Source organism: Symphalangus syndactylus, chromosome 7, assembly GCF_028878055.3.
Source record: "Symphalangus syndactylus isolate Jambi chromosome 7, NHGRI_mSymSyn1-v2.1_pri, whole genome shotgun sequence".
In the NCBI taxonomy this organism is placed as follows: Eukaryota; Metazoa; Chordata; class Mammalia; order Primates; family Hylobatidae; genus Symphalangus; species Symphalangus syndactylus.
Window position 1 is genome coordinate 72,117,513 of NC_072429.2, and position 20,458 is coordinate 72,137,970.

At 40.9% G+C, this 20,458-nt stretch overlaps 1 protein-coding gene across 19 annotated transcripts in view; it reads right to left on the reverse strand.

Moving 5' to 3' along the window:
- The window catches only part of STAU2 (staufen double-stranded RNA binding protein 2), a 338,058-nt gene that overhangs the window by 317,430 nt on the left and 170 nt on the right, over positions 1–20,458 (reverse strand). For 6 of the 19 annotated variants that reach the window (XM_063642824.1, XM_063642827.1, XM_055286518.2 and 3 more), the window contains exons 2-3: positions 13,193–13,305; positions 11,722–11,787 (exon numbers count right to left, since the gene is read on the reverse strand). The exons of 3 other annotated variants lie outside the window; for them this stretch is intronic. Coding sequence is in view for 6 of the 16 variants with exons in the window: in XM_063642827.1 (XP_063498897.1) it covers positions 11,722–11,739 (18 nt within the window). In the remaining 10 variants the exon portion in view is untranslated. Of the gene's footprint in view, positions 1–11,721; positions 11,788–13,192; positions 13,306–14,859; positions 14,969–19,405; positions 19,498–19,894; positions 19,997–20,458 lie in introns of those variants that run through there. 10 more of the 19 variants (XM_055286509.2, XM_055286517.2, XM_055286523.2 and 7 more) reach the window with 6 other exon arrangements.

Here is a 20,458-nt window from a genome sequence, read left to right on the forward strand (position 1 = left end):
CCCACTGATGTGTGTCTTATCTGCTATTAATCCCATCCAATATATATTTTATTTCAGATACTGCATACTTCATCTCTATTTTTATATCATCTATGTATTTCCACATCATCTTTCTGTTTTCCCCTTGCGTCTTCAACATTTAGAGCATATTAGTAGCAACTGTTTCTATATCTTTGTCTGCTAAATCATCTTTATCATTTCTGGGTCTGTTTCTTTTCAAGAAATTTTTAAATCCTGACTTTGGGTCATATTTTCGTTCTTCTTTGTAAGCATTTTAATATTTTATTGAGGTAAAATTGACATAATATCTAATTAATCCATTCAAAGTGAACATTCAGCTGGGCATGGTAGCTCACTCCTGTAATCCCAGCACTTTGGGAGGCCGAGGCAGGTGGATCACTTGAGTCAAGAGTTCAAGACCAGCCTGGCCAACATGGTGAAACCCCGTCTCTATTAAAAATACAAAGTTTAGCTGGGCGTGGCAGCAGGTGCCTGTAATCCCAGCTACTGGGGAGGCTGAGGCAGGAGAATCCCTTGAACCCGGGAGGCGGAGGTTGCAGTGAGCTGAGATCACACCACTGCACTCCAGACTAAGCGAGAGGGAGACTACGGCTCAAAAAAATAAATAAATAAAAAATAAAGTGAACATTCCAGTGGTATTTAGTCCACTCACAGTGTTGTACAACTACCACCTATACCTAGTTCCAAAACACTGCTATGACCCCAAAAGGGAATTCAACACCCATTAGGCAGTTGCTTCTCATTCACCCTTAACCCCAGGCCCTGGCAAGCAACAATCTGCATTCTGTCTCATAGATCACCTATTGTGAATATTTGACATAAATGGATCATACAATATGTGACCATTTGTGTGTGTCTTCTTTCACTTAATATGTTTTCTAGGTTCATCTGCATCATAGTATGTATCTGTACTTCATTTCTTTACTGCTAGACAATATTTTATGGAATGTAGACTACTACAATTTGTTTACTCATTCATCATTCATCCACTGATGGACATTTGGGTTGTTTCCACCATTTAGCTATTGTAAATAGTGCTGCTATGAACACGTGTGGTCATGTATTTGTTTGAGTACCTGCTTTCAATTCTTTGGGGTATATACCTAGGAGTGGAATTGCTGGGTCATATGACAAGTCTATGTGTTCCTTTGAGGAATTGTCAGACTCTTTTTTCCACAAAGGCTGAACCATTTAACATTCCCACCAGCAACATACAAGCGTTCCAGTTTCTCCACATCATCCTCAAAACTAGTTACTGCCCGTCTTTTGATTCTGGCCATCCTAGTAGGTGTGAAGTGGTATATCACTGTGGTTTTCGTTTGCATCTCCCTGATCACTAATGATGCTGAGTATTAACGATGTGTTTATCTTCTTAGAGTAACTGTCTATTCCAAGTCCTTTGCCCATTTTTTAGTTGAGCTTTTTTTTTGCTGTTGAGTTGTAAGTTTTTGTTCTTGTATTTTGACCATTGGTCCATTATGAGTTAATTTTTATACATGGCATGAAGTAGGGGTCCAACTTTATTGTTTTGCATGTGCATCTCCAGGGGTCCCCAAACCATTTGAAGAGATTATTCTTTCCCCACTGAATCATCCTGGCATGTTTGTTAAAAATCAATTGCCTACAGATATGTTAATTCTGGACTCTCAATTCTATTAGTCTATACATCTATCCTTATGCCAGTACCACACTATTTTGATGACTGTAGCTTTGCAGTAAGTTTCAAATTGGGAAATATGAGTCCTCTGGCTTTATTCTTCTTTTTCAAGACTGTTTTGGCTATTTGGATCTGCTGCAATTCCATATGAATATGAGGATCAGCTTTCCAACTTTTGCAAAAAAAAAAAAAGGCCAATGGAATTTTGATAGAGATTGCATTGAATCTGGAGATTGCTTTGGACAGTATTGCCATCCTAACGGCAATGTAAAGTCTTCTAATTCATGAACACAAAATGTCTTTCCACTTATTTAGGTCTTCTTTATTTCAACATATTTTGTAGTTTATAGTGCACAAGTCTTTCATAAGCAAGTCAACTCCTTTAGGCTTTTGGATGCCATTATAAATGCAATCTTTTTAAATTTCTTTTTGGATTGTTCATTGCGAGTATACAGAAACACAAATGTTTTTTGTGTGTTACCTTGTACCTACAACTTTGCTCAAGTTATTTATTAGCTTTAGTGGAGGTTTTTCTGGATTCTTTGGGATTTTCTATATATAGGATCATGTCATCTGCAAACAGAGACAGTTTTATTTCTTCCTTCCAAATCTGTATGTCTTTGTTTCTTTTTCTTGTCACACTGCTCTGGCTATAACTTCCACTACAACTTGAATAACTGTGGTGAGAATGGGTATCCATGCCTTGTTTCTGATCATAAGGGCAAGGATTTCAGTCTTTTACTATTGAGTTGGATGTTAGCTGTGGGTTTTTTCATAAACGCTGAATGTTGAAGAAAAAAAAAAGTTCCCTACTATTCCTAATTTTGAGCGTTTCTATCACGAACAGCTGTTGAATTTTGGCAGCTGCCTATTGTATCAATTGAAACAATCATGTGGGGGTTTTCCCCGCTTCATTCTATTAATGTGTTGTACTACACCACCCTTGCATTCCTGGGAATAAGTCCCACTTGGCCGTGGTGCATATTCCTTTAAATATGCTGCTAGATTCAGTTTGCTAGTATTTTGTTGAAGATTTTTGCATCTGTATTAATAAGGAATATTGGTCTGTAATTTTTGCATTATGTCTTTGTTTGGCTTTGGTATCAGGGTAATAATACTGGCCTCAAAGAGTGAGTTAGGAAGTATTCTTACTCTCTCCTCTCCAATTTTTTGGAACAGTATGAGAGCGATTCTCATACTCTTTAAATATTTGGTATTCTTCTTTAAATATTTGGTAGAATCCACCAGAGAAGCAATGTGGTACTGGACTTTTGATTGGGAGTTTTTGTTTTGTTTTGAGATAGGGTCTCACTCTATCACCCAGGTTGGAGTGCAATGGCATAATCATGGATCACTGTGGTCTCAACCTCCCAGGCTCAAGTAATCTTAGTTTGGGAGGTTTTTTAACTAATTCAATCTGTTCACTTGTAAGTCTGTTATATTTTCTATTTCTTCCTGAGTCAGTTTTAGTATGAGTCAGTTTTAGTAATGTGTATTTCTAAAACTGTGTCCATTTCATGTAGGTTATCTAATCTGTGCATAAAATTGCTCATAGTATTCTCTTTAATCCTTTTTGTTTAAGGTCAGCAGTAATGTCCCCACACTCACGTCTTGTTTTAGTTATACCTATCTGTGTTTTTTCTTTGTCAGTCTAGCAAAAGGTTTGTCAATTTCATTGATCTTTTCAAAGAATCAAACTTTTGGTTTCACTAATTCTCTATATTATTTTCCTATTCTCTATTTCATTTATCGCCACTCTAATCTTTATTTACTTCCTTTTTTCTGGTAGCTTTGCATTTTCTAGTTTCTTTAAAATGTAAAGTAAGATTATTTATTTGAGGTCTTTCTTATTCTTTAATGTAGATGTTTATTGCTAATAATTTCCCTCTCAGGACTGTTTTCACTGCATCATTTAAGTCACACATATGTTTCCATTTTAATTTATTTCCAAGTATTCTCTAATTCCCACATATTTGTAAATTTCCATATATTTGTAAATTTTCCAGTATTCCTTCTGTTAATGATTACTAACTTCATTCCCCTGTGACTGGAGAAGATACATAGCATGATTTCAATCTTTTTAAATTTACTGAAACTTGTTTTGTGGCCTAATACAGCCTGGAGAATATTTCATGTATACTTTAAAAGAATATATATTTTGGTAGGGTGCAGTGGCTCACGCATATAATCCCCGCACTTTGGGAGGCCGAGGAGGGTGGATCACCTGAGGTCAGGAGTCTGAGACCAGCCTGGCCAACACGGCAAAACCCCGTCTCTACTAAAAATACAAAAATTTGCTGGGTGTGGTAGTAGACACCCGTAATCCTAGCTACTCAGGAGGCTGAAGCAGGAGAATCACTTGAACCCTGGAGGCGGAGGTTGCGGTGAGCCAAGATGGAGACATTACACTCCAGCCTGGGTAACAGAGCAAGACTCCGTCTTTCAAAAAAAAAAAAAGACAAAAAAAAAAAAAAAAGAATACATATTTTGCTGTTGCTGAATGTTCTGTGTATGTCTGTTAGGTCTAGTTGATTTATACTGTTGTTCAGGTCCTCTAGTTCCTTACTGATATTCTGTCTAGATGTTCTATCCATTGCCAATGTCAAAGCAAGCATTTTTTGACTGAATGACAAAAACTAAATTTTACATTGTTGGGTTCTGAATTTTGTTGTATTCTTCTAAATAGTGTTCTGGTGCAGTTAAGTTACTTGGAATCATTTGGAGCCTTCTGAGGACTCTTCCCAGTGCCCCATGTATTCTACGACATCCTTTACTCTGCATAGTAGGAATACGACTATTTGAAGCCTTATGTGAACTCTGGAAATTGTTTTTCTTAGTGCTTTCCAAGTGTTTTTTTCTCTGGCCTCAGGTAGGGCCTGTCAAGCATCTATGAAATCAGAACTCAGCAAAAGACTCCAGGAGAACCCTCTGGAGATCTCCAAAATGCATGCTCACTTGTTTATGCTCTCTTGCTTTTTAGTGTATGCCTCCCCAACACCAATCCCAACCCCCTTAGTTCTTTTTTCTCTGGTACTCTGCCCTGTAATTCTAATCGCCTTGATATTCCCAAATTTTTATCTTTGTCTTTTTATCTCAGTAGGACTGCTGGGCTCTGTTTTGGTTCCTCCACACCTTGCACTGCAGCCAATAAACTGCCTCTAGGCTCTGCAGTAAGCTGTTACAATTGAAGGGCTTTACCCTCACTTGTTCCTATTCTCTCAGGGATCACAGTCTGGTGCTGCCTGTCATCAATGTCTAAAAGCTATTGTTTATATATTTTATAAATTCTCAAGTTATTTAAAGAGGAAGAGTAGATTTTTGCTACATAACAAATTACCTCCAATTTTGTGGCTTTAAAAATTAAGCATTGGCCAGGCACGGTGACCCACACCTGTAATTCCAGCACTTTGGGAGGCCGAGGCAGGAGGATCACCTGAGGTCAGGAATTTGAGACCAGCCTGCCCAACATGATGAAACCTCATCTCTACTAAAAATACAAAAATTAGCCAGGTGTGGTGGTGCACGTCTGTAGTCCCAACTACTCAGGAGGCTGAGGCAGGAGAATCACCTGAACCTGGGAGGCAGAGGTTGCAGTGAGCTAAGATCGTACCACTGCACTCTAGCCTGGGCGACAGACCAAGACTTCAACTCAAAAAAAGCCAAAAAAAATTTAAAAACAAACAAAACAAGCATTTCTTTTTTTCACACAGTTTCTGAGGGTTGGCAATGAGGGAACAGCTTAGATGGGTAGTTCTGGCTCAGGATCTCTCATGAGGTTGCAGTCAGGATGTCAGCAGGACAGATGTTTAGGACTGGAAGCTTGACTAAAGCTGGGACATCTGCTTCCAAGAAGGCTCATCCACATGCTGTTGGCTAGAGAGGCCTCAGTTCCTTGTTGGCTGTTGGCAGGAGACCTCAGTTTCCCACAGCATGGGCCTCCCCATTGAGCCATTCACAACATGGCAGCTAACTATTCTCAGAGTGAGTAATCCAAGGTTAGGGGTAGTGAGGGGAAGGAGGCGGAGCCACATTTGTATTATAAATAACCTATCCTAAGAAATGATCCATCACTTCTGTTACGTTCTATTGGTTCCACAGATAAACCTCAATATAATGTGTATGGGGATTACACCATGGTGTAAATATCGGGATGCAGGGATCATTAGGGGCCATCTTGGAAGCTGGCTACACATAAAATAAATCCAGCTCCCATTATACCAGCATACGGGAAAGTAGAAGTCTTTCTTATACATTTTAACCTCCTTATGTTTACTATTTTTCTTATCCCCTAACTATAGGCTATATCCTACGGCTACAAAAGACATGAGCAGATTACAGATCTCCACACCCAGTCTTGGAAAGAAAAGTAACTACTACTAAGTAGAAGCAACTTTTAAGAGAAAAGAATAGAGTTCCTGGTGCTTGTGGCAAGAAGCAGGAGGACCTCGAAGCCAATCTGGGCTTGAGAAAATGGTTCATTCCCCCAAATACTTCACTCAATGATCTACCTAAATGTCTGCCGTCTGCCCTCCTTTCCCACCAATTTCCAGAGTCAGGCAGCAATAGCCAACAGCAATATTAATAGTCAAATTAATAGCAGTAGTACGAGGACCAATGCTAAGCATTTTGCCTTTGTTATCTGTTACTCCTCACAACAAACCTCTGAGATAGCTGTCATTATTCCTTAAACTCTAGACTTTGTTTCTTAGTAATCATACTCTGGTCTTACACTATCCAGTGTAATAAAAACTTTTTTTTTTTTTAATAACACCTGGCTCCCTCTTGCCCTACAGGGTTCTGCTACTCCTTTGACACGGAAAAATTCTGTCTTGTCCTGCCTGTCATCCCTTCCACCTCAGTTAGGCCTTAAAGCTTCCTCTTAGCTTCCATGTTCCCAACATCTACTACCAAACCTCACTAAAAAGAACCACCAGACTATTTTGACCCCTGTAAATTCCCAGTTGCTAGGCTCTCCCAATACTACAACTGCCTAATATAGACTTTTCCAATTCCTTAGGACACACTGACCTGTCAAGTCTACCTCACCAGCTAATCTCCAAAACTTGGCCCTACTTCAGCTACTCATTTAAAAATATTATTCACAGCATGTATCTTCGTAATTTACATTTGCTGTAGCTTACTGTTAAAATGAGTTCCTTTTCCCGGGGGACCTACAATTAATGATCAGGGAGAAAGGCCCAAAATACACCATACTCATACATATTATGGTACCCCAGAAACCAGTACACTCCTGTTGGTTATCTGTTGAATAATGAGTGAAAAGTATAAAGTAATGATTATAAATACTAACTCAGAAAATTATCAGGGGGCATAATCCAAAGAAAGTTATTTACAAATAGAAAGAAATAGATGACAGTAGACATACATAAGCAATCCACAAAAGGCAAAACATGAAAGAACAAGAAATATTTAAATATTATAGAAACACAAAATAAAATACCACCTCTTGTCAGACAGATTAGCAAAGACTGAAATTTTGTCAAGGAAGTAAGGAAACAGGTAGATACACCTCTGGCAGATATAATTTTGTCTTTTTGGGAGCTATACACCAAATATCTTTAAAATCCACATACATCTTTGACTAGTATTTCCATTTCTAATAATTAATTCTAAGAAAATAATTGGACAAAGAGATGTATATTAAAAAAATTTACTATGGCACTAACTACAATATAAAAATCTGTCCAATAATAAGGGCTGGTTAAATTTTAGTACATCCAAACTAAGAATTATTATTAAATCACTTCAAAACATTACATATTGTATAATCCCAGTTTTTAAAATAACATATATTCACATAAAAACATACCTGCATAGAAAAAAAATCTAGAAGTATACACCCCAAAATGTTACCAGTGATTACCTCTGTAAAAGAAGTGGAATTTTTTGTGATTTTTTTTGTTTGTTTTTCAAGGTTTTGTTTTTTTTTTTTTTTTTTTTTTTTTTTTTTGCTTATCACACCTAATTTTCTACAGTAAGCATAAGTTGCACATGGATAGTAACACACATTCTTAAAAGGCAAAAACAACAACTATGATCACAATTTAAAGGTAGAAAAGTGCTATTACCTAAACAGAACATGGAACATCCATGTTCCACGATAATAGCAAAGTTAGGCAAAGTTAATATCAAATAACCTGGTATTCAATAGCCTAGTTTTTAATTAGTTTTAGTAACACACATGGAAGAATCTGTTACGAATAAAAAACCATGTAGGCCGGGTGCGGTGGCTCACACCTGAAATCCCAGCACTTTGACAGGCCAAGGCAGGCAGATCACGAGGTCAGAAGTTCGAGACCAGCCTGACCAACATGGTGAAACTCCGTCTCTACTAAGAATACAAAAATTAGTCGGGCGTGGTGGCGTGCGCTTGTGATCCCAGCTACTCAAGAGGCTGAGGCAGGAGAATTGCTTGAACCCGGAAGGCGGAGGATGCAGTGAGCCAAGATCGTGCCACTGCACTCCAGCATGGGCAACAGAGTGAGACTCCATCTCAAAAAAAAATAAAAAAGCATCCAATTCAGGTATTTTAAGAAAACAAAACACTTCCCAAATAAAAATGCAGTACTAATCCTAGAGACAATGTTGAAAATCACATAGTAAAAATCTCAACTGTTTCAAGCTGAGAATCAACTTAAGTCCCCTTTGCATGCCTAGGGTCTCATTCTGTTACCCAGGCTGGAGTGCAGTGGTATGATCACAGTTCACTGCAGCCTCAACCTCCCAGGCTCAAGTGATCCTCCACCCCAGGCTCAAGTGATCCTCCACCCCAGCCTCCCAAGTAGCTGAGACTACAGGCATGTGTCACCATATCTAACTTTTTTTTATTTTTTGTAGAGACAGGGTCCTACTATGTTGCCCGAGCTGGTCTCAAAATCCTGGGCTCAAGCAACCCTCCCGCTTCAGCCTCCCAAAGTGCTGGGATTACAGGCATGGGCCACCACGCTGGGCCCCTTTACACATTTACCTTGAGAACCCTCACTGTTATGAGAAAGTGGTTGCCAAGAAAGTAAGATTCAAAAATCACTCATGAGTTTAAGAATTCAACTCTATGTTTAGCTGAAGAGAATCTTTATCTCAGACTTGAACAGTCTAGAGGATGACAGTTATAGTCAGTAACAAGAAGGGCGGTCTCTTAAGTTGTTCTAGGAATACACTTCTGTTAAGATTGAGCATCCCAAATCCAAAAATCTGAAATCCAAAATCTCCAAGATTTCAAACTTCTTTTGTACCAACATAATGCTCAAAGGAAATGCTCACTGGAGCATTTTGGATTTTGGATATTTGGATTAGGGATGCTCAACCTGTAGGCAAAATTCCAAAATCTAAAAAAATCTGAAATCCAAAACACTTCCGGTGCCAAGCATTTTGGATAAGTAATACTCAACCTGTAAAATTTAAGTATGTATATCTCCAGGCACTGTGTACAATTTCTAGCCAACATCCAGGGAATTGCTTGTGGCCATGTAGAGAATTGCCTAGGAACTGTTTGCAATGCCTGACTCAACGTGACCTACAACATAGCCAGTTAGTAAATCCTCATTAGGACTAATCCATAAACTATAATTTTCAATGAAGTTAGCTAGCATAAAATGGTCATTTCCAAATGTCTGTGGCAGAAGATGAAAAATTATTTTAATGGTAACCAAATAATTAATGGCAGGTATCCATAGAAAGTTATTTAGTGGCAACTTCACACCTATAACAGTTGGCAAATAAGGTCTCATAATGCTTCCACTGGGATTTGAGAGCAGCTGTGAGGAAACAGGAAGCACTAAGCGCAGGACAGCTCTACGATTTCTTTAAATTATTAGTAATGTTTTTAATTAAAGTAATTTTTGTTGCACAAGGAAAGTTTCTAGTAGAGGAGCAAACCAAATAACAACTTTACATGAGGGAGAGTTAGTTGCATTTGTGTAACACAAGCAGCATATAACACCAAAACTGACAACATAATTATGTGGTTATTGTTGAAAAATAAGTATCTCCTTGCTTTAGTGACAACTCTAGCACCATTCATATATTCATACACCCAACAAATAAATGTATGAAAACTATTTACACTGTTTATTCTAGGACCTGGGGATATAAGAGTAAACAAGAAAAGTCACTGTCTGTCTTCATGAAACATACTGTCTAACAAGGGAGACAGATGTTACAACAAATAATTACATATTTGACTATAACTACAAATGTCATGTTATTAAACTAAAGAGCAAGGTGCTATGACAGCATATAGTAGGACTGCAGTCAAGCAAGCCAAACCCAGGGGAGGGGAAGAGAGGTCCAGGCAGAGGAAATCTGTGCAAATCCCTGCAGCCAGAACAACCTTATCCAATCTAGGAACTAAAACAGTCCAGTATAACTGAAGCATTGAGATTATTTCTTGGGCACACATTAAGTCTAGGATGTATAAGGACATCGAAGAGATCAAGGTGGTAAATGCTACAGGAGTTTGGAGGTCAGGAAAAAAGGTCTAGACCAGGTATAAACTTAGAAGTCATTAGCTTAGAGATGGCATGGGATGCACAGGAACCGGAGATTTCTTTGGCAAGGTGAGCAGGACTATATATCAGAAGGCAGGGGGTCAAGATTACTTTCTTTTTTTTTGGAACGGAGACTCACTCTGTTGCCCAGGCTGGAGTGCAGTGGTGTGATCTCAGCTCACTGCAACCTCCGCCTCCTGGGTTCAAGCAATTCTCCTGCCTCAGCCTCCCGAGTAGCTGGGATTACAGGTATGCACCACCACGACTGGCTGATTTTTTTGTATTTTTAGTAGAGATAGGGTTTCACCATGTTGGCCAGGTTGGTCTTGATCTCCTGATCTCAGGTGATCTACCTGCCTTGGCCTCCCAAAGTGCTGGGTGGGATGACAGGTGTGAGCGACCACGCCTGGCCAAGATTACTTTTCTTTTTTTTTTTTTTTTTGAGACAGAGTCTCACTCTTTTTGCCCAGGGTGGAGTGCAATGGCACGATCTTGGCTCACCACAACCTCCACCTCCCGGGTTCAAGTGATTCTCCTGCCTCAGCCTCCCGAGTAGCTGGGATGACAGGCATGTGCTACCATGCCTGGCTAATTTTGTATTTTTTAGTAGAGACGGTTTCTCCATGTTAGCCAGGCTGGTCTCGGACTCCCCACCTCAGGTGGTCTGCCCGCCTTGGCCTCCCAAAGTGCTGGGATTACAGGCGTGTGCCACCGTGCCCAGTTGATTACTTTCTTAATCACAGGGGGAAAAAAAAATTTTAATTACTTCTCTCTTGATTTGCAATCAAAAGAAATAAAAGTATTTTGTTTCTTTCCTTTTTTTTTTTTTGTTTTGTTTTTAAGAGACAGGGTCTTACTATGTTACCCAGTCTGGTTCAAACTCCTGGGCTCAAGAGATCCTCCCACCTCACCTCCCAAAGTGCTGGGACTACAGGTGTGAGCCATCCAGCCTGGCCAAAAGTATTTTCTAACACTATAGTTATGATACAATGTTCTATTTAATCGGGAAAGGTAAAATTAAGTGTATAAAGTTCTTGGAGAAATGTCAAGAACTAAGAAAAACACTTCTTTCAGTGAGTCTAAAGTATTATATGCTGTAGTTTATCAGGGCACTTCCTTCTAGTGTTTTTCAGTGCCCTGGAAAGTGAACCTTTTTTTTAAAAAAAAAAAAACAAATACAACTACTTCACAAGATTTGTCACTAAAAATGCTTTGAGTCTGCAGAACTGCCACCTACTGAAGCTATATCATGATCATAAGCATTCTGAACACATTAACAAGTCCTAAAGGGATGTGACATCAAGAAGAACAGACAAACCTTCTGCCTTGCACAACCAGAAGTTATCAACTTTCAGAAGATCATTCTAATCCTTAAACAACCTGCCCTACACAGCCTCCAATGATGACTATACAGTAGGTAACTGCTTTAAAAAGTGATGAGTCAGGTTATAGTTATAGAAAAGCTGAGTTAAAATGTTCCACAATTTACAGCCAAAGCACCATGTAAGCATGAAAAATGCCTTAACACAAACTCACCTGATTTATTTGAAGCATGTTAAGACAATATTGACCAAACTGCTGTATCCCTCACGGCTCCAAAAACTGGAAAACGAAAATGAAGAAATAAAGTTCAACTTAGCTGATAACCTCAATGACTGGTATTTTAAACACATGCCCTTGATCAAAATCAAATATAAAATGTAATTTATCCAGATCTCCATAGAACTTTCTATGATGATAAAAATGTTCTGTACTTGCACTGTCCAATCTGGTAGTCATTAGCCACATGTGGCTACTGAGCACTTGAAATGTGGCTAGAGCAATGAAGAAAATAAATGTTTAATTTTCTTTCATGTTCACTTAAATCACTACGTCACTAGTAGCCACCATACTGGACAGTACAGATCTGAACAAAGCTCCTTCTGCTTCTAGACTTCTAAGACAATCCCAACAAAAGTGAAGCTGTTAAAAATAAATCTGAGAGTTTCAGGTTAATATTTAATGTATACTTCCCTTTTTGCAGTCCTGTTTTAAACAGCTTTGTTCCCATCTTCTACATGATAAATTAATCCTAAAGAAGATGCAACACCACAAGTATTCTCTTAGATGGTATAGAAAAGAGCATATAGTACAATTATCTTGCTGAATATTTTCTTTTTCTCTGTCATTTTGTCTGTTATCATCAGTATAAAAATAGTATCCATATTAAAATTTCAGGCTGGGTGTGGTAATCCCAGCATTTTGGGAGGCCAAGGTGGGTGGATCATTTGAGTTCAGGAGTTCGGGACCAGCCTGGTCAACATGGTGAAAACCCTGCCTCTACTAAAAATACAAAAATTAGCCGGGCATGGTGGCATGCGCCTGTAATCTCAGCTACTCAGGAGGCTGAGGCAGGAGAATCACTTGAACCCAGGAGGCAGAGGTTGCAGTGAGCTAAGATCGCGCCATTGCACTCCAGCCTGGGAGACAGAGCGAGACTCCATCTCAAGAAAAAAAAAAAAAAATTTAATTTAAAAACAGATGCCAGTGAAGGGCAGGAAAGTCCAAATTATAAACAAACCACGGGATCTTGTAATGAAAAAAAGTCTATATAAAATATAAATTATGTACAGACCTCTCCCCTAAAAATTATCTACAAAGCAACAACACAATTGTGATACACAGCAAAAGGCCTGTATCTAATCACTTGTGTAGAAACTTTTATGCTGTTAAATTTTAATATTGAACTTTCCCTTAGAAGCAAATGTTTTTTAAGTACACACATACATACACAAATACACACTCATATTTGGCTACCATTTTTTCAAGATGACAAACTACAGTCCATTCAAAATGACTTTGAAAACTTTAATATTTTTCTTACAATAGTGTCCTCAGCATCTGCATCTATTTTTATTTATTTTCTAATTTCTTTCACATTTCCTATGAGAACGGGATGCTGTATAAAGAGCACACGGCCTGGGTATTGGTGAATTTGAGTTTTAGTCAAAGTTCTTCAGGAGATTACCTTCTGAGCCTTGGTCAAATTACTCTGTGTATCTTTGAGTTCTTCTTTTTCTGTCTTCTTTTTTTTTCTTCAGTCTTTAAAAAGTAAGCTAAAGTCGTTGTGGTAGGCAGCCTCTAACAAATAGAATATAGCAGAAATAATGAGATACCACTTCTGAGATTAGGTTATAAAAATTCTTAGGTGTCACCTTCTCTCACTCATTTGTTCAGAGGGAGGCAGATGCCAAACTGTGGTGCCCTTTGGAGAGGCCCATATGGCAAAGAACTGAGAAAAGCCTCTGGCCAATAGCCAGCAAAAACTGATTTCTTCAGTCCAAGAGCCCCAGGAAACTGAACCCTGCAAGAGCCACATGAATGAGTTCGGAAACAGATCTTCCACCAGTAGAGCTTCCAGATGTGACTGTAACCCCAACTGATAGCTTGACTACCACCTCTTTTATGAGCCACAGGCACCCAGCTAAGCTGCACCCAGATTTCTAACCCACAGAAACTGTAAGATAATGTTTGTTGTCTTAAGTCCTTAAATTCTGGTGCAATGTGCTATGCAACAATAAATAAGACTATCCTGTCCAACTCTATAATTCAATACTCCCATGGTGCTTTAGGTATTAGTTAATATTTGGATAGGCAAAAAAAAAAATAAAATCCCTGTTCAACATGAGCAAATGAGTAACATTAGAACTTCAAAGTGGCAAATTATAAAACTTAAACATTTACATTTTCAATTCAAAAAATGAGATTATTAACAAGTGTAGCATTAGTCATATGGTGTTAAAATACACCCGCTTTCAATAGGAATGGAGTATCTCATTAAAAAAATACACTAGCTATAACTTAAAATACAAACACAACCAATCATCTTTTTTTTAACTGAAAACAGTACATTTAAAAAGTAAAGTGTGAATAACCACTAAAGCATCTCAGTGATTTAGTGTCCCTTGCTTTCTAGAATTTAACATTACTGGTCGGGTGCAGTGGCTCACGCTTGTAATCTCAGCACTCTGGGAGGCCGAGGTAGGGGGATCACCTGAGGTTAGGAGTTCAAGACCAGCTTGGCCAACATGGTGAAACCCTGTCTCTACTAAAAATACAAAAATTAGCTGGGCATGGTAACACACGCCTGTAATCCCAGCTACTCAGGAGGCTGAGGCAGAAGAAACGCTTGAACCCGGGAGGCCAAGGTTGCAGTGAGCCAAGATCATGCCACTGCACTCCAGCCCGGGTGACAGAGCAAGACTTCGTCTCAAAAAAAAAAAAAAAAAAAAAATTAACATTATTAAGCATTCACCAACTTTGAAAAACTCCATTTTGTCTTTATTAGTATAAGTTTCTAAAGTTACAAATGCTCATCTACAGATCTCTATGTATTTCTTCAATATTAGAGGCTGATAACACTGGTAGCTGATTTCAAGAAGCAAGCACAGTAAGATACTGGGGTACCTTTTTGAAAGTTCTAATCTTCTTTTTTTTTTCCTTTTTTTTTTTTTGAGACAGAGTCTCGCCCTGTCACCCAGACTGGAGTGCAACAGCTCAATCTCAGCTCACTGCAACCTCCACCTCCCAGGCTCAAGTGATTCTTCTGCCTCAGCCTCCCCAGTAGCTGGGGATACAGGTACACACCACCATGCCTGACTAATTTTTGTATTTTTTGTAGAGACGGGGTTTCACCATGTTGGCCAGGCTGGTCTCGAACTCCTGGCCTCGGGTGATCCATCTGCCTTGGCCTCCCAAAGTGCCAAGATTGCAGGTGTGAGCCACCGCACCCGGCCCGAAAGGTCTAGTCTTCTGACACAGAAAAGATATTCCATGAAGTAACAAAAAATAAAACTTTATGAACATAAAATTAACCATACGATTTAAATATTCTGTAAGCCTTTTCTTCACAATATAAATAGCTGTATAAATTAACACATATGAAACTAATGTCTATAACCACTCTGTAATTGGCTAACATTCTGAAAATTATACTTTTTTAAGCAAACCAGTTATATTAGATTTACATCAATTTAAAAATTGTAATTTGTAATTATACCATGGACAATTCAGAACGTTCACAGTGGCACGTCTTTAAGACTGTTTCTACTTTAAAGACATGCCCAGTCTACTGTCATATATTTTAAACAATTTGCTAAAATATCAAGACATATCAATAAAATGCAGAGCAGTTTTATACTACCTACGGTTTCATAAAATCCACCTCCTCAGCTGGGTGTGTTGGCTCACGCCTGTAATCCCAGCACTTTTGGAGGCTGAGGCGGATGGATCACCTGAGGTCAGGAGTTCAAGACTAGCCTGGCCAACACGGCAAAACCATCTCTACTAAAAATACAAAAATTAGCCAGGCATGATGGCATGCACCTGTACTCCCAGCTACTCAGGAGGCTGAGGCAGGAGAATCACTTGAACCCAGGAGGCAGAGGCTGCAGCGAGCGGAGATCGTGCCACTGCACTCTAGCCTGGGTGACAGAGTAAGACTCCATCTCAAAAAAAAAAAAAAAAAAATTTAAAAAAAAATCCACCTCCTCTATCAAAAAAGTTTCCAGCTACAGTTGATTCCAATTACAACTAAGTGCTTTTAGAGAAATGTATCCACGTGTCCCAAAAATGCCCTATCTGGTCAGGCATATGAAGACAGGCAATTCTAGATTCCAGACTACTAAATGAAAACAAGCAGGATAGTTTATAGGGAGACGACTGGGGAAGACATGATGCTCATGAAGAAGGGTCCAACCTGTAACTGCAATGTACTGCTGATATAAGTCGTACTTTAATTATGAATTACATTTTGCCCATTTGAGAAATTAAAAGCTGTACAAAAATCTATATAATCCCCAATAATTAAACTGCTTTATAAAATGGCACTGTTATTAAATATGTATAAATTTTTTATATCAGCACCCATCCTACAGTTGATAGGCAATTCTCACTCAAATGTCTTATTTGACAACACGAAAAGCAAAAAAAATTTACTATCCCTACTCTTAGACTACAAACTGCTACAAAACTATCAATTCAATGCTTATTACTCTAAAAAAGATAGAGGGTCCTTTAAAGAGCTTTTTAAAATGTTTTTCATTTTGATTTTTTAAAGTAGGTACCCAAAAACACTGTTTTTATGTAAGGAAAACAGAAGTCTTACACCACAAACTATTCTAGTGGAAAACTGTAAATATCACAGGCCAGAAAAAAAAAAAGGAAACTAACATTTATCAGACACCAATTGTATATGCTAGGTGCCAAATTTTGCCATTTTTACGTCAACTCATTTAATCCTCATCATCTTGGGATGTAGGCATTATCTCCATTTTTCGAGGTTGGGTTATTTGAGTACAGTCACACTGCTAGGTTTGGAACAGTTCATTCTGGCCCAAAGTCCTCTTTTCTTCACTATACACCAAATTATAAAAGACTTGCCTTCTTTTTTTTTTTTTTTTTTTTTTGAGACGGAGTTCCACTATTGTTGCCCAGGCTGGAGTGCAATGGCACCATGTCGGCTCACGCAAGCTCCACCTCCTGGGTTCAAGCAATTCTCCTGCCTCAGCCTCCTGAGTAGCTGTGATTACAGGCATGCACCACCACACCCGGCTAATTTTATATTTTTAGTAGAGACGGGGTTTCTCCATGTTCATTAGGCTGGTCTCAAACTCCCAACCCTCAGGTGATTCACCCACCTCGGCCTCCCAAAGTGCTGGGATTACAGGCGTGCCCGGACTTTTTTTTTTTTTTTTTTGAGACTGAGTCTCGCTCTGTCACCCAGGCTGGAGTGCAATGGCACCTCTGCCTCCCGGGTGCAAGTGATTCTCCTGCCTCAGCCTCCCGAGTAGCTGGGATTACAGGCGCGCACCACCACACCCAGCTAATTTTTGTATTTTTAGTAGAGATGAGGTTTCATCATGTTGGGCAGGTTGGTCTTGAACTCCTGACCTCCTGATCCACCTGCCTCGGCCTCCCAAAGTGCTGGAATTACAGGCATGAGCCACCCCACCTGGCCAATTTTTTTTTATTTTCTATGATCAGCTTGGTGAAAAATAAAAGATTTGCCTTCTTATATTTTTTCCTGGAACAAAGTCAAGGGCTTGACCTCTAGGACAACATAATGGCAAAGCTCCTATATAGAACTTGGGGAGGATTATTTAAAATCAAACGATGCACACATAAATAAAAATTATAATTATTACAGATTATAGACCTCTAATATTTTGTGTACCTATGAGAGGCACAAATATATCTATATGTGAATAATCATACTGTGCGTGTCTCAAACTATGCAGTCTAAGAGAATTCAATTTTGCAATATCTAGAGTTTTCCCTCTTTATGATCTATACCTATAAATGATCAGATTCCCAGCACTGAAAGTGCACAACACGAGATAATAATAGGAATAAAGAGAAGGGTAGGCACAAAGGAAAAAAAAAACAAAAACCTACCATATCTTCTAGAACCTAAACAGGAAAACTGCTCTGCCTCGATTTCTGGATTGTTTGTATATTTAAAAGCTTGATGACTATCTTAGATTTTTTTATATTCATACTATTTGTTGAAAAGCAAACCAAGCCATCTTCCTAGCACTTCATTCCAGACAAGCCAAGTAAGCTAAAATGTAAAATTTGCATGCTTTTCCAAGCTCAAGTATTTAGGAGTTAAGGACCACAATGTATGTAACTTACCCTTAAATGGTCCAGGGGAAAAATATTTTGTGTGTGATAGAGAGCAAATAATAAATGCATAAAATGTTAACAGGTGAATCTGAATAAAGTTACAAAGATTTTCTTTGTATTATTCTTATTCTTGCAATTTTTCTGTAAGTTTGAAATTATTTCCAAATAAAGTTAAAATTTAAAAATTACACAGCATTTTATTTGAAATTAACAATACATACTTGGATTATACAGCAACATTCTTACAAATACAAAACACTGGTTTTTATGGGGAAAAAATGCAGTAATTTGTGAGCAAGTATGTACCATATCCTACCAACTAATCATCACTTAGGAATAAATTTCAGACTAGCCTACCATATAATAAAATATGGCAACGGTGACTTGACTTGAAACCATAGCAGGAAAACACAAACACACCAGATAGTTTGGCATAACTGCTTCACAAATTTAATATAGGCCTGCTGCAAAACGCAGCAACCTACAATTAAAGTGTTATGTGATATCTCTTGTTTGCAGTAAGATACAAACTGAACAATGAAAACCTGGCCATATTACAAAACAGAGATGGAGAGTAAGTCTTGGTTTTGGTAGTTTTATTAAATAAGATTTTTCCACCGCAGCTCAGTTCACAACAGTGTACTTGAATCATCTAAAGAAAGCAAGGACGGGGAAGAAATATCCCGGAGAAATGTTGAAATCTTTTCCCCTCCAAGGTTACTATCACCCTGCCTGCCCATCACAATTTTGATTTCAAGTATTCACTATGCTGGTCTGAAACACAAGATGCATCAGAAGCCAAGTAATGTTCAGCAAAAGTTCACCAAAATTGTGAAAGCAAACATTAAATAATAAACGTTTTCAGTTAACAGTAAAATATCTTTAAAGGATCATCTCTAGCCTTTCTTTCTGCAGGATCCACCCACTTTAAAATCCTCTGGTAAATTCCCAGGTCTACCCTAATTGAATGGTCCCTCTCTATCTGCTCAAGCAGTTCTTAACCCTTTGGAGTGGGGATGGGGGTAGGGGGACATCACAGCAAATATGGACCCTTACCAAAGAAAATTATTCACAAATACAAAATTCTACACACATTTCCAAAGACTTCCAGAACCCCACGGCCATTATCCCCACCCCCTCCCTAAGAATCCCAGCGTGGAGTGCTTCTCGATGGCCTCTGAGGAGCACCCCCAGCCCCCAAGCCACAGCCCCCGGCTCGACCCCGAAGAGACTGGAGTTCCTGCTCTCACACAGCGGATTCCGTAACTGAGCTTTGTCTCCTCGCCCAACTCCCTTCAGCCCGGCAAGGTCACAACCGCCAACTACCCCTTTAAGCCGAGCCATCACGGTAGGAGTTCGTAACAGCCACAGCAGAACTTGCCTGTCATAGGATATATTTTGTCCCCTCGGCCCCACCTACCCTCCCCATTTCGGCAAGTTACGTCTTTACCACTAACCCATTCTACAGAAATAGCCGCCGCCGCCACCCCCCGGCGCGCCCCGGCCCCGCCGCTCCGCCTCCAGCGCCCCCAGGCCCATTCCCCGCAGACCCTACCTAGGCCGCCCTCCCCTGCTCTACCCCAGGCGCTCCCTCTCCCTCGCAGCCACACCGTGGCTGCACTCGCCGTCCTCTCTTCCGGCCGCTACCACCCCGGCCCCCTAGAACCCCAGCCTCCCGCGCCCGCAGCCGTGTTCCTGCCTCCCCCACCTCCGCACCCCCACTTGGCCCGGCCTCCTCGCCTTCCTCCCGGCTCCTCCCCTCAGGACACCTGTGTCGTCCCACCCCCTGCACCACACACGCTCCCCCCACCCCAATTCCTTCGCCTCCTGGTCCTCCCTCCCCCGCCGGTTTCCCCTCCCCCCTGCTGCCCCGAGAGAGCCTGAGGTGGGAGGGAAGGCGCGGGGGAGGGGAGGCCGCGAAGGGGGCCGCTCTTCTCCGGGTTCCCCGTGCTGCGGACCTGCAGGGCTCCCCAGCGCCCTCTGCCTCCTCCGCCGGCGGGGCGGAAGTCGGGGTCTCCCGGGCGCCTCCGATGAGGGTATTTACCTTCTTGCTGGGAACACTTTGCAGACGGCTCCAACATTGGCAAACACTACAGAGAACTGACCCCGCTCGGCCGCCGCCGGCTTCCACCCCTCGGGCTCCCCGCCCCCCGCCTCCGCCCGCCTCCGCCCGCCTCCGCCCGCCTCCCCGGCGCTCCCGCCGCGCCCTCCCGCGCTCGCGCCGCGCGCCCCCGCCTGCGCAGCCGCTCCCGCGCCCCAGCACGCCCGGCCGGCGCGCGCGCCCGGCACCGGCTCTACCTCCACTCCGCCTCCCGCCGGCCCGCGACCAAGCGCGGCCATTGTTCGCGACGCAGTTCCCGCCCCCTGGCGAATGCCGGGCCCCCGCAGCTGCAGGCTCTGCGGGACTAGCGGCGGCGAGGTGGGCCCCTGGGCGAGGGCCATTCCCGGGGGGCTTGGGCACGCGGGCGAGCGACTGCGCAAGGAGCGCTCCCGGTCCGCAGTCTCCTCGTCCCCGGCGCGACTCCCCGCCCCCTTGTCTGCCAAGGGTGGGCCTGGGGCAGCCCCTTCCACACCTGCAACTCGGCAACTTCTTTCCCCGCCCGACTGA